At 37.4% G+C, this 14,795-nt stretch overlaps 1 protein-coding gene across 2 annotated transcripts in view; it reads left to right on the top strand.

Annotated features, from left to right (window-relative positions):
• PNPT1 (polyribonucleotide nucleotidyltransferase 1) overlaps positions 1–14,795 on the top strand; it is a 44,333-nt gene that overhangs the window by 7,615 nt on the left and 21,923 nt on the right. For both annotated transcript variants that reach the window (XM_043987912.1, XM_043987913.1), the window contains 9 exons: positions 203–252; positions 2,190–2,253; positions 2,347–2,394; positions 5,518–5,631; positions 7,301–7,487; positions 9,541–9,592; positions 10,291–10,348; positions 11,720–11,816; positions 12,331–12,433. In XM_043987912.1, coding sequence (XP_043843847.1) covers positions 203–252; positions 2,190–2,253; positions 2,347–2,394; positions 5,518–5,631; positions 7,301–7,487; positions 9,541–9,592; positions 10,291–10,348; positions 11,720–11,816; positions 12,331–12,433 — 773 coding nt within the window. The remainder of the gene's footprint in view (positions 1–202; positions 253–2,189; positions 2,254–2,346; positions 2,395–5,517; positions 5,632–7,300; positions 7,488–9,540; positions 9,593–10,290; positions 10,349–11,719; positions 11,817–12,330; positions 12,434–14,795) is intronic.

A 14,795-nucleotide genomic window follows, 5' to 3' on the forward strand; every position in this document is an offset into this window, starting at 1 on the left:
GGAGTAAACATATAAGGGATATCATTCCATTCATTTGTGTTCTTTGTAAGTCAACCTGGGAAAAAAAAGGAAATTCTTCATATTGAACAACTCTATTGTTTTTAGCCATATTCTTAATACAAAAGGTCTATTAATTGTCTATTAATCATAAGTCGATATCCCCACAAAACTACTTTGAAACCTCTTTTTTTTTCACCCCCAGATCGTTCAATCAGGCCACTCTTTCCGTCAGGCTACTTTTATGATACACAGGTAAGTTCTGTTTAGCATAATTTTTAAGTACATTTTCAGTGCTGTGCTGGTCACAAGAAAATAGAGATTCTTCATGGTAGTATTACATTTTAAGCTGATTGAATAATGAATAAGTACAATGTTCATTCCAAATGGTAATTGGAGATTTACCAAAAAGATGCTTGAAACTCAAAATAAACACCATGAGGGGTTGCAAGAATTATTTTTCTCATTTTACAGATGAGAAAATGGTGGTTTTACCAAAGTCCCATAACTAATAAGTGTCAAAAGTGAGATTCAAACCCAGCCTTCTCTAAGTTCAGTGATCCTTCTACCATACCACAGCGCTTCTCCAGCAAAACACTTTTTAGTTTTGGGGGTTTTTTTGGTGGTGCAATGGGGGTTAAGTGACTTGCCCAGGGTCACACAGCTAGTAAGTGTCAAGTGTCTGAAGCCGGATTTGAACTCAGGTACTACTGAATCCAGGGCCGGTGCTTTATCTACTGCGCCACCTAGCCGCCCCAAAACACTTTTTACAAAGAGGTTTTAGGGTACAATGTAGAATACAATTTAACTCTTAGTTTCTACTAATTAAGTCTTAGTTCTCTCTGGAGAAAAAAAAATCTGAATCACATTTTTGGTTACAAATAAATTTGTTAGTAAGGCATTATTTTTAGTAATGCATTTTTATCACTAATTTAAGTATTCAAAATACATTTGAATCCTTGGGTTTCTCTCCTAACACAAAAAACCCATAACTTTTAATTTTAATTCTTGCCAAGTTAGAGTTAGTGTAGAGCCTTAAGAAAAAGAATTTTAATGTATCCCTTTAAAAAGATTCTTCATAGTACATTTACATAGAAAAGGTTTCTTGTCTTCTTAAAAGTATATATATTTTTCAGTGGCAGCTAGGTAGCGCAGTGGATAAAGCACTGGCCCTGGATTCAGGAGGACCTGAGTTCAAATCTGGCTTCTGACACTTACTAGCTTTGTGACCCTGGGCAAGTCACTTGACCCTCACTGCACCAAAACACCCCCAAAAAAGTGTTTTTTTAAAAAGTATATATATTTTTTATGCACCATACTTCAATCTTTATATAATTAAAATACTAGTGAAAGTCTGTAGGGTTGTTATTACAATAGAATTGTTTGGCTTAATAGATGTCTGGTATTTTTTTACTCTTGTTTCAATTTATTAGCCAATAAACATTTGCCAAGCATATTCCAAGTAATATCCTAAAGCATTTGTTTACTCTGTCTAATTTTAAACTTTTTTTGTTTCTTTCATATAATTTAGAATAGCACCTTGTCTATAGATATTTGTACTTTCAATAGATATTGGTTGGTGATCTAGGTTGTTAATCCTGGGATGTGATCTAATAAAATCGAAATCACAAGTCTGATTTCTCTTTAGTTTTGCTGTGTTCTCCAGCTGTTCTCAGCCCAGCCAGATGTCTAAAGTTGGTCACAAAGGGTAACAAGTGAGAATGTGATTAACTTAGTTCAGTCACTAAGTGATTAAGTCACTAGTGCCTAGGGCATTTCTACTAATGATGTAAATAAATTAAATGATGCAAATTAAGCCTCTTCTCACTATCTGATCTCAGATAACAATTTTTATTGGATTTTTCCAATAGACTTACACCTTTTGGTATATTACCAAAATTATAAGGGTATGTTACCTTTTTGAATGACCAGTACTCTTTGAATAGTTGTTTGTTTTATACAAATGGATTTCCACTATTTTCTTTTCCCATCCTTTGCAAGGATGTTTCAGCCTGAGGAGAGTTTGTTAAGAATACTGCATTATGTATTTAGTTGTAATCAGTTACAAGGACATGTTATTTATTTGCTATATCATTTTAAACTGATATTGATATAAATGGTATTCCTCAGTGTTTTCCATTAAATAAAATAAATAAGTAAATAAAGTTTTCCATTTTTTTCTTTCATATCAGGTTCTTTGTAATCTTTTAGCGGTAGATGGTGTTAATGAACCTGATGTCTTAGCAATTAATGGTGGTAAGTCCAAAATCAGAGATTTTAAAATTAGTATTTTAATTATTGCAGAAGCTAAAAAAATTTTTTTTAATGTTTCATCTTGCTTGTTTTTAGCCTCTGCAGCCCTCTCATTATCAGATATTCCTTGGAATGGTCCCATTGGTAAGTCAGGATTTGATTATAGGAAATTTAACTAAGGTTATTTTATAAAGTAATATGTAATCTGTACAATTATTACATGCCTACTGTATTCACAGCACTATTTTAGATACTTTGGGTGCAAAGATAAAAGATTATATATTCCCTGCACTCAGGGACTTAGAGCATACTAGAGAAATAATCCATTTTCACAAAAATATAATATAAGGTAGAAGAATGTGATAGGAGCAAAGCAGAGATTGAATCAAAGTACTCTTAAAAAAATTGAGGAGGATAGAGAACCCTGTCAGGTAGGAGTGAGAAGGGGCAGAATAAAATAGATAGGATTTTCCAAAGGATTTGTTGCCTGAGCTGAATTTTAAAGGCAGAGAAGGATAGAGTATATGTTCCAGAAACAGGGCATGGCCAGCATGAATTCACAGAGACAGGAGACAGCATGCTAGAGTTCAGGAAACAGTAGTCCAGTTGAGTAGGCATATAGGGTACATAAGGGGGAAGTTATGTAAAAAGGCTGGAAAGATAACTTGGAGTCAGATTACATAGAGATTATAGCTAGCAGGAGGGGGTTGTCAGTGGTTTTAAGTGCTCCAGAAAGGTCAAGGAACAGAAAACTGAGGGAAAGCCTTTAGATTTAGCACTAAAGAGGTTACTGGAGACCTTTGAAAGAGCAGTTTCAGTAAATGGTGAACTTAGAAGTCACATTTCAAAGGGTTGCAAAGCCAGTTGGTAGTGAGGAAGAGGGGGCAGTGGGTATAGACCAGACATTTAGAATTGAGTAGGAGACATAATAGGACTAAGGTTTGAGGGAATGGCAGGGTCAGGGGAAGATTTTTTGAGACTAGAGAGCTGGGCATGTTCTTAGGCAAAAGAGAGTCAATAAAAATATAGCTTGAAAACGAGGGGGGTCAATGGAGAAGGCTTTTTAAGAAGATAGAATATGTTCAAAGGTGCAGGTGGAAAAGTAGTCCATCTTGGCAAGAAGAAATATCAGTCTGTCTTATGGAACAAAGTCATAAGTAGAGAAAATAAATAAAAAGATAGAGGGTTAGAAATGAGGCCTCTAGTGACAGGCTCAGATTGCTCAAAAGAAAGCAAAGTCATCTCTAAGAGGGTGAGAATTATATTGAAGGCTTTGAAAAGAGAAACTTAGCAACAGCAGAAACATATGAGAGGGAGCCAGTCAGAAATAAAGAAAAGGATTGCCATGTAGTGGTGAGGGTAAATTTGTAATGGACTCATTTTGCATGATTTTGGGACTCCTTTTTTTCAGCAACTACTGAGTAACCACAGAACAATTAGATAATAGGGATAATACATGGTTGAGGATCATCAGGACCTGTTAAAGGACAGGGAATAAGGGATTCAAAGGTCAAGCAATGAGAATCAGACTAAGTCCCAGCCAGCAGTCCCACTCTGCATAAAAGGAGAAAAGTAAGGCCAGAACAGACATGGTAAACTAGAATAGGAATGAGATTGAGAAATTGGAGCTGTGAGGACAAAAAGCAGCTTTAGGGGGGCAGCTAGGTGGCTCAGTGGATAAAGCACCAGCCTTGGATTCAGGAGGACCTGAGTTCAAATCTGGCCTCAGATGCTTGACACTTCCTAGCTGTGTGACTCTGGGCAAGTCACTTAACCCCCATTGCCCTGCAAAAAAAAAAAAAAAAGCAGCTTTAGGAACGAGGCAATAGGAGAGGTGGAATCACACAAGGTTGTGATTCAAAAGGGACATTTTAGAGTTCAAGATTGTGGTTGGAGTAGAACACTTGCAGATAGTGGAGAGGCATAAGGTGTGAATGGCAATGACAGAGATAGAATTGAATCATCTCCATTGTTGAAGAATTTAGGAGTCCACAGCATTAGAAGGGAGATCTTATATAAGTAACGAAGTCAACAAAGATGAAGGCCAAACTCAAAGAGGAAAGAGGGCGAATAACTTAGAAGTCAATGGATAACAGTAATAAGGATCCAGAAAGTGTGCTATAATGAAATGGTATAAATGTCAAGGAGTAGGTTTATGAGTGACATTTTCTAAGAAGATTCTGTAAGTGGCATAAAGTACACAAATGTCTGTACCTGTGGGCATTGAGAAAAGGAGGTACCAGCATTGGAGAACAGTGTCTCCAGGAGAAAGCCAGCTATCAGTTTTCTCAAGGAGTCAGGAGTAAGAAAGTTAAACAAGAATTTTATAAAATTGTAAAGGGTGGGAGCAGCTAGGTGGCACAGTGGATAAAGCCTTGGCCCTGAATTCAGGAGGACCTGAGTTCAAATCCAGCCTCAGACACTTGACACTAGCTGTGTGACCCTGGACAAGTCACTTAACCCTCATTGCCCCTCAAAAAACCAAAAAATCTGTAAAGGGCACAAAAGCAGGGGCGAATGGAAGAAGACATGGATCAAAGATTGGGCTGAATTAGTTGGGGACAGGAGTGCAGGGACAGATAGCATTGGATGAGTTGCCGGGGCAGATTAGGGGAGCAAGAAGCAGGAATTGGTTCACCATAGGGCAGAAGAATGCCCAACAGGGAGAAGCTTGTAGATGAAATCCCAAGGGTGATGTTAGAATATTGGTGTGAAGTAGGCCTCTGTTGAGGCTATCTCTTATGTAGAGTTGCCTCACTTGCTTAAGGTATGTATGATCATTTCAAATATTGCCACTTTCAAGCTTGCTGGAATCAAGTATTGATTCTAATGATAAAATCATACTAGTATTAAAGGGTTTTTCCCCCCTAAGTATGTTTACTTTTTGTCAGTTTTTATAAGAAAGCTTATTTGTGGCTGAGAATTGGGCATACAATATCAGAATAACAGTGCATATTTAGGGTTTCATTATGATAATACTTATAAGAAAAACTTCCAGATGTTAAAAGTATAAATGTTAGTTTCAGAAAGTAACTGGTAGGGGGCAGCTAGGTGGCACAGTGGATAAAGCACAGGCCCTTGATTCAGGAGTACCTGAGTTCAAATCTAGCTTCAGACACTTGACACTTGCTAGCTGTGTGACCCTGGGCAAGTCACTTAACCCCCATAGCCCTGCAAAAAGAAAAGAAAAGAAAGTAACTGGTAAAATATGTTGATAGCAGTGATTTTAAGTTTTAAAATATCATTAATAATTGAAGTCCTTTTTAGGTGCAGTGCGAATAGGAATAATTGATGGAGAATATGTTGTTAATCCAACTCGAAAAGAAATGTCCAATAGTACTTTGAATTTAGTTGTCACTGGAGCACCTAGTAGTCAAATTGGTAAGTATTTTGGGAATACATTTTGTGTTTAATTATTAAAAACTTTCTAGTAACTTTATAAAATCATTTTTAGAGCCTAGAAAGCAACAATGTAATACTGAATTGTTTTGTAAATGTAATAGTATTAATTTGTCCATTTCATTCTCTCCAGTTCTTTATGATTGCATTTGACAAAAAGAATGAAGGGAGGTAAATTCTGATAACACTTCTGCATCAATCTTAGTCTTTAAAATTACATAGCATTCTGGGGGCAGCTAGGTGGCACAGTGGATAAAGCACCAGCCCTGGATTCAGGAGGACCTGAGTTCAAATACAGCCTCAAATACTTGACACTTACTAGCTGTGTGGCCCTGGGCAAGTCACTTAACCCTCTTTGCCCCACAAAAACAAACAAACAAAAAATTACATAGCATTCTGATTTCGTTTTGCTCTTTGTTTCATATATTTTTCAGTCTCTGTTTATAGGTCTTCTTGGTTCACTTTCTTTCAGTTCATCTAAGTTTTCTCATGCTTCTTTGTATTCTTCATTTTTGTAATTTCTTACAGCACAGTAATATTTAATTATATTCATGTACCACAACTTGAGAAGGTCTCTATGATAAAAACCTACCTAAAATCAAATTAGGCTTCTCTGTTCCTATGCAGGAGATATGCAAGAATGTAAAACCTAATCAGCTGGCAGTTCATATTGAATATCTTTTCAGATATTTTTATTAAACTTATGCATACCTTCATTAATTTCCTTTTTGATTTCAATTTTTAGGAAATCCCAAGTTGGAATTTAATTCAAATGTGATGACTCCATGGTTCACCCACACTTTGCTAGTCGTTTAAAATTTGAAACTATTTTGACTTTGCTTAAGGAGAGGATTAAAAAAGAGGCTATAGTATTTGGAACTAAAAGCAATTTTATTTTGTTAAATTTGTATTAGGTCATGGTTTAAGAAATATACTGTTGGGGCAGCTAGGTGGAGCAGTGGATAAAGCACCAGCCCTGGAGTCAGGAGGACCTGAGTTCAAATCCAGTCTCAGACACTTGATACTTACTAGCTGTGTGACCCTGGGCAAGTCACTTAACCCTCATTGCCCTACAAAAAACAAACAAAAACCTGACCCAAAAATATACTGTTATGTTTTTTAAAACTAAATGATAGGGGGCAGCTAGATGGCACAGTGGATAAAGCTCTGGCCCTGAATTCAGGAGTACCTGAGTTCAAATCCGGCCTCAGACACTTGACACTTACTAGCTGTGTGGCCCTGGGCAAGTCACTTAACCGTCATTGCCCTGGAAAAAAAAAAAATTGGTCCCAAAACTAAATGACCCAGGGGCAGCTAGGTGGCGCAATGGATAGAGCACCGGCCCTGGATTCAGGAGGACCTGAGTTCAAATACAGCCTCAGACACTTAATGCTAGCTGTGTGACCCTGGGCAAGTCAACCCCAACTGTCTCACCAAAAAAAAAAAAGTACTAAATGACAGGGGCAGCTAGATGGTGCAGTAGATAAAGCACAGGCCCCAGATTCAGGAGGACCTGAGTTCAAATCCAACCTCATACACTTGACACTTAAACCTCATTGCCCAGCAAAAAAAAAATACAAAAAACTAAACTAAATGACAGTAGTAATGGATTTAATGGAAACTGCAATGCTCCCTGTTTTTATTTTAACAGTGATGTTGGAAGCTGCTGCAGAAAATATATTACAGCAGGACTTTTGTCATGCCATCAAAGTCGGGGTGAAGCATACCCAACAGATAATCCAGGGTATCCAGAAATTGGTGAGAGAGAGTGGTGTGTCTAAGAGGACCCCTCAAAAGCTATTTTCTGCACCACCAGAGATGGTGAAATTTGTCAATAAGTAAGTACATACATTTGTATTATATAAATTGTGGAATTAGTGCCATATTCATCTCCTAAGGAAGAAAAAAACCTTTTGTAGAAACTATGGTTATATTTGTACATACAATCTTACTCCTTAACCAATGCTATTCTGTCCTAACAGTTATTGTCATAAATTTGTTGTTGCTCATTTGTTTCAGTAGTGTCTGACTCTTTCTGACCCCATTTGGGATTTTCTTGGCAAAGATAGTGGAGTGGTTTGCTATTCCTTCTGTAGCTTTTATAAATAAGGAAACTGGGGGCAGCTAGGTGGCACAGTGGATAGAGCACCAGCCCTGGATGCAGAAGGACCTGAGTTCAAATCTGGCCTCAGACACTTGACACTTACTGTCTATGTGACGCTGGGCAAGTCACTTAACCCTCATTGCCCTGCAAAAAAATGAATGAATGAATAAGGAGACTGAGGTAAACTGGCTTAAATGACTTACCCAGGTGCCAAAGCTAGTAAATGTCTGAGAACTAATTTGAACTCAGGTTTTCCTGACTCCAGGCCCAGCTCTCTATCTGGGCTGTACCACCAAGTTGCCCTTTATCCTATTGTCATTAATATCTGTTCTCAATCTTAACAACAAAAAATTTTTAAGGGCAAACTCATATTTTGTCTGCACCTGACCTCCACTGCTTTTTTCTTCCTTATACCAATAAGCATGGAGTTCCTTCAGAAGGGCAGGTGTGTAGTGGTAAGACTCAATGGGGCCCAGATTTCTGTTCCCCACTAGCCTGGTTCAGTAAGTAGAATAGTTTTCTCCAATGCTTTTTCAGCTTTCAAAAGGAATAAGAAAAGGGTAGTATATATAGCAACTTCTTTGTTCAGAGCGTTTACAAGTTGAGTATTTATGACTTATGAACTGCCTTTAATTAGCATGGGAATGCAAATCTGTTGTGCCTTGAACACAGTAGGTGCTTAATAAATAGGAATTGAATTTAATTGGATTAAATAATTTTTTATGTTAGTAATGCTTTTAATGCATATAAACTTAAGAAAGACATCTATCATAGAGGCTAAGTTCACTAATTTATGTGCCAAGGTAAATTAAATGTGTGTGGTCACTTTATTTCTGTCCCAAGTGTAGGGAAAATTAGCTAGGGTTTCTAATATATTTGTTACTTATAAATTAGAAGCTTTAGCACCAGTTTGGGGGCATTAAGCATTTATTAAAGCATGCCAGGTATTAGTAAAAAGAGAACACCTGGGTCAGAAAGTTAAGAAAAGGCCTATCTAGCCTAGAGTTCCAGCCTGGTCTGGTTCTTCCTCAAGTCCTCTACCACTAGCCTGTCCAAGAGAGAAACTGAGAGTGGAAGCTTTTTTTTCTGTCTGGAGGAGAGGTGGTCCTTACACACTTGCTTCAAGCTAATTCGCTAGCATCACCCAAATCCATTGGTTCACTGGACTTGAGGGTGGTCCTGTGTTGAAGTCAGAATATCCACCCACTGAGAGCCAGCATCTCAGGTGGGTGTGGTTTCAATCAAGTCAACTTTAAGTGAGTCAATTAGCAAAGTGAATCAATCCAATCAGTCCCCTCAAGCTGGGGACTTTGGGCATTCCAAAACCCATTATTTTCTTACACTTAATAATAAGACACATTATTATTCAGTCATTTGCAGCCACAAAGTATAATTACAAACACTTGACTAAGAACTAGACTGTAACAACTCAAATTTGTTTGCATTATTTTACATGAGACCACTCACTTATGAATAGCTCTTAAAGTGACCATTCAGCTAAGACAGTGAATGTAAAGCACATTACAAAACTTAAAAGTGCTTTTAAAAAAAACCTAAAAATGGTAGCTCTCATTATCCAGAGTCTATTCTATCTTTGCATGCCAAGTACAGTGGCAATTCATACTTCCTTTATAGCTGAATCAGTATTTGAGAAAATGACTTGCGTTTGTGTATGTGCTCACACACTCACACATGCACACACACTCACACTTGTATATATATACGCATACATACAAGTAATATTTATAAATGATAAACCTTATATATGGTTTTTGTCCTTAAACTAGACATGCCATGGAAAGGATCTATGCCGTTTTTTCAGATTTTAATCATGACAAAGTAAGTATACTTCAAATCTCTCTCTCTCTCTCTCTCTTTTTTTTTTTTAGTGAGGCAATGGGGGTTAAGTGACTTGCCCAGGGTCACACAGCTAGTAAGTGTTAAGTGTCTGAGGCCGGTTTTGAACTCAGGTCCTCCTGAATCCAGGGCCGGTGCTCTATCCACTGCGCCACCTAGCTGCCCCCAAATATCTCTTAAGAATACTGTATGTAGGGGCAACTAGGTGGCGCAGTGGATAGAGCACCGGCCCTGGATTCAGGAGGACCTGAGTTCAAAACCGGCCTCAGACACTTAACACTTACTAGCTGTGTGACCCTGGGCAAGTCACTTAACCCCCATTGCCTCTCCATTAAAAAAAAAAAGAATACTGTATGTAAAAGAATTTTAAGGACTCCATATTCTACTAATGTTTCTTGATTCATTGATTGAAATATCGTGAAACTTTGTTTTCTCTTGATATTCCTTCATCCCATTCCTGTATTTGTTAATGTCTGGATATGTGTAAATGCATCTCAATGAGTATCACAAGGAAGATTGTTTTTCTTTGTCAGCTACTGATCTTTGAAAAAAGATTCCCATTATAGAATCCCAGAATTCTGTACATACTTCATAATTTGGTCATAGTTATGTAGCCACATAAAGATATTTCTGTTATACTAGTAATAATAGTTCTTATTTGCAACTATAACTTCTTTTAGGTTTCCAGAGATGATGCTATTAACAAGATAAGATTAGATGTTGAAGAACTACTAAAAGGTACTCACTATTTTTATTAATGGTTTTAATTAATTTTGGTAACAATGAAATTTTATAATTATTTGACCATTGTTAATATTTATTTGCACAAAAGTCTAATCCCCAGGTGGACAATTCTATATTTCACAATATTTGGAAATTACAGGTTTATCTAGAATTATTTTCTTGGGCACTTTCCCTTGTCCCACATAGCCAATTAAATAATTTTTTAATAATAGCTTCATAATAATGCTTGTGACCTCCCTTTATCACCACTGCTATTCAGGCCTTTACAGCTCATACTTGTTCTTCCCTTGTATCTTGCTTCCCAATGTGAATTCTAAGTGAATCTTCTTAAGGCTCATCTTTAACAATGTTACTTCATTTTTAAAAAATCATTAGTGACTGACTCCCCTTTGTCTATCAGATAAAGCCTAAATTCTAGGTCTGACTTTCAGTGCCTCCACAGTCTGACTTCAACCTATCTTTTCAGCTTGATCTCACACTATTTCCCTTTGGTTGCTCTTTCCAGCCAAACTAAACTGCTCAGCATGCTGCTTATTATAATCTGTACTTTCTTGTCTCAGAATACTGAGGTGCTCCCTCTTAATCTCTTAATTATATTCGTATTATGGTTATTTGTATAAATACCTTTTCACCCCTACTAAATTATAAACACATTGAAAGCAAGAATTTTTTCTTATTTGCCTTTGTATCTTTCACCTGTGCCTGTTTATAGACGGTACTTCAAATGTGAATTTTACAGAATGTTTGCTCCCTATATACATTTGTTAATGAGATGAATGTAAATTGTTTATTTTATGTAAAAATCTGCTGTACCACTTGAACATAAACTAAACTCAGCATAAAATATTAAATTTCTTCCAAATAGACAAATATCCTATGGTTTGGTTTATTTGCTCTTTTCAAAAGTAGTGGAGTTGTTAGAATAATTTTTATCATCTCACTGTCAGAATTGAAGCTATCAGATTGCCTGCTGTCTGGGGGGGGGGGGAAGGGAGGGAGAAAAATTGGAAATCTTATGTAAACAAATGCTGAAAATTATCTCTACATGTAACTGGAAAATAATAAAATACCTTTATTTAAAAAAAAAGAATTGAAGCTATCACCTATAATTGCTATTGAAAAATTCTTAGGGGGCAGCTAGGTACTACAGTGAATAGAGTGCCAGTACTGGAGTCAGGACATTTACTACCTGTGTGACCCTGGTCAAGTCACTTAACCCCAAAAGAAAAGAAAAATTCTGAGAACTTTATGTTCAGAGAATACTCTTTGAGGTGGGAAAATAGCATCCAATTTTGACAGATGATCTACCTATAGAAATTCAGCCTTCTGAATAGATCTTCTGATTTGTCTTTCTTTCATCTGTAGAAAAGTTTCCAGAAGCTGATCCGTATGAAATCATAGAATCTTTCAATGTTGTTTCAAAAGAAGTTTTTAGAAATATTGTCTTGAATGAATACAGAAGGTAAATACAAATATCCTTTCCTTGAAAATAAAATATAATATCTCAATAGCTGGATTTTTCATTACTTTAAAAAAGCTTCTAAAATGATGACTTGTCTAAAATGAGTGATTTTTTTCCCCTAAGCAAATTATATTTATTTTGTATTTGTAGAGTAGCAGAGTCAATAGCACAGGATCTAGTGTCAGAAGCACCAGAGTCCAAACATAGCCTCAGATACATAAGCAGCTGTGTGACCCTGGGTTTCATCTCTTAACTTCTGCTTCAGTTTCCTTATCTTTATAATGTGAACAATAATAGTACCTATCTCTCCAGGTTGTTTTAAGGCTAAAATGAGATAATATTTGTAAAAGGCTTTGCACACCTTAACGTACTATAGAAGTGATAGGTATTCTTCTTCTATTACATACCTGCTGAAGGAGAGCACGCTAGGCAGAGGGGGAGAAGGACGTCTTGTATGAGCATGACTTGTTCCTACCTTCATATGCTTTATACTTCATTTTGTCTATTGTCATAGATGTGATGGACGAGATTTGACATCACTCAGGGATATTAGTTGTGAAGTGGACATGTTCAGAACCCTTCATGGATCAGCACTGTTTCAGAGGGGCCAGACACAGGTAATGTTTGCAAATCGCTGCAGAAATAAGACCCTCCATATAAAATCAGCATGTAGTCAATGACTTCAATACAAAGGTAAGAATAGGTAAGAAATGTCAGAAATCATGGGTGAGAAATAAGGAATAAGAGGCAGAACAATTGTCAGCTACCCAGAAGCCACATACCTTTTTATTACAAATACTTTTTTAAAGAAAAGAATTGGTAGGTTCAGGGTATAATGAAAATTGAACAACATCACATATAATGAATTTTTAAAAAATTTATTTACATGTGTATATAGTTTTCGGTTTTGTTTTTTTGTTTTGTTTTTTTGGTTTGGTTTGGTTTGGTTTTGTGAGGCCATTGGGGTTAAGTGACTTGCCCAGGGTCACTGCTAGTAAGTGTTAAGTGTCTGAGGCTGGATTTGAACTCAGGTCCTCCTGACTCCAGGGCCAGTGCTCTATCCACTGCGCCACCTAGCTGCCCGTATTTAGTTTTCTAATGGACTTGTGATTTCACCAGTATTCTCAATGAGAATACTCCTTTTACCAATGCCTGTTGGCACCAGTTCTACAATTTACAGTCTTAAAAACTTTCTTAGGCCACTGAGACATTAAGTGACTTGCCCAGAGTTGTACAGGCAGTAGACAGAAGTAGGACTCTAAACCCAGGGTTTCCTAGTGAGACTCTCTCCCTATACCATACTACCTCAAAATGAGCTATATATATATTTGGGGGGGGGGGGGGGAGGCAGGTCAATGGGGGTTAAGTGACTTGCCCAGGGTCACACAGCTAGTAAGTGTCAAGTGCCTGCAGCTGAATTTGAACTTGGGTCCTCCTGAATCCAGGGCCAGTGCTTTAACCACTGCACCACCTAGCTGCCCCAAAATAAGCTATAGTTTAAAAGAGAAGAAAGGACACCTTATGGATGTGGGAATCATAACTGAATCAGCTGTCTGTGTGTAGCCAATTAAGTCATATCAACAAGTATTTAGTAAGTGTCAAGTACTATGATGAATTCTAGGACTACAAAGAAAGTCTCCTCAAGGAGCTCACATTCTAACAACTGTGTACATATAGGATATATAAATGTAAGTGGGAAGTGATTTCAGAGAGAAGGCATTAGTTGGGGGGGCGGGGTGGTGACAGGTAAGGTCTCTTACAGAAAGTGGAATGACCCTTGAGGGAAACCTAGAGTGAGCAATAAGGAGGGAGGACATTCCAGGCAGGAGAAATAGCCTGTGAAAAGGCACAGAGTTAGAAGGAGTGTAGTATGCAGAGTGCACACAGCAAGCAGGCCAGTGTTGCTGGATTATAGTATACATGGAGAGGGGAATAAAGTATAAAAAGACTGGAAAGGTGGGAAGGGGCCAGATTGTAAAGGGCTTTAAAAGCCAAATGGACAATTTTATAGTTCATCCTAAAGGTAATGGGAGTCATTGGAGTCTATTGAGCATGAGATGGGGGGAGGGACACGGTCAGACTTGCATTCACTTTGGTAGATGAGTAGATGATAGACTAGACTGGGAAGAGGCCTGAGGCAGGGAGACCAAACAGAAGGTTATTGCAGTCACCCAGGCAAAAGACAGTAAAGTCTTGTACCAGGTTGGTAGCAACAGATCAGATGTATAGGGTGCTTAAGAATGAGGAGTCAAGGATGACACCAAGGTTTATAAGCCTGGAGGGCTCAAGGGGAAAAATGAATTGAGTTTTTGAACATGTTGAGTTTCAGATGACTATGGGTCATCCAGTTCAAGATACCCAATAGGCAGTTGGTGATGTAAGACTATTATAATGTTCAAGAAAGAGGCTGGGGCTAGATATAAATCTTAGAATTGCCTATATGAGATGATCATGGAGTCCATGGGAGCTGATGATATTATCAAAGGATTTGTCAGAGACATAGGAGGAACAACCAAGAGAGTAGTGTTACAAAAGCCTAAAAAGGAGAGTAATCAGAGAGAAGAGTGAGTGATAGCATCAGAGGCTTCAGAGAAGTCAAGAAGGCTTAAGGTTTTTTCCCATGTCTTACTAAACTTACTCTCCTTTGAGATATGTAAATGTAGTACTTTGCCCTTCTTTTCACACAATATCTTCCCATTGGGATTAAAAGCAAAACTATTTTTCAGTTATTTATCCCAGATCATATTGGAAAAGTTAGAATTAAAGTAATATCCCATCATCCCTTCGGAATGCTAAAACTAATGAGCCGTGCACATGGGTGTTTCTTCATATTCCTGTTATTGTTATCATTTGGGTGTAGTTACTAAATTCCTGTTTGTGTAAATGAGGGGTCTGGTTAACTATTCAGATTATAAGATACATTATATTTTATACAATACCATTTTTCAAAAACCTAATGTGCAGTTACCTCCATTAAAG

This window comes from Dromiciops gliroides, chromosome 2, assembly GCF_019393635.1.
Source record: "Dromiciops gliroides isolate mDroGli1 chromosome 2, mDroGli1.pri, whole genome shotgun sequence".
Taxonomy (NCBI): Eukaryota; Metazoa; Chordata; class Mammalia; order Microbiotheria; family Microbiotheriidae; genus Dromiciops; species Dromiciops gliroides.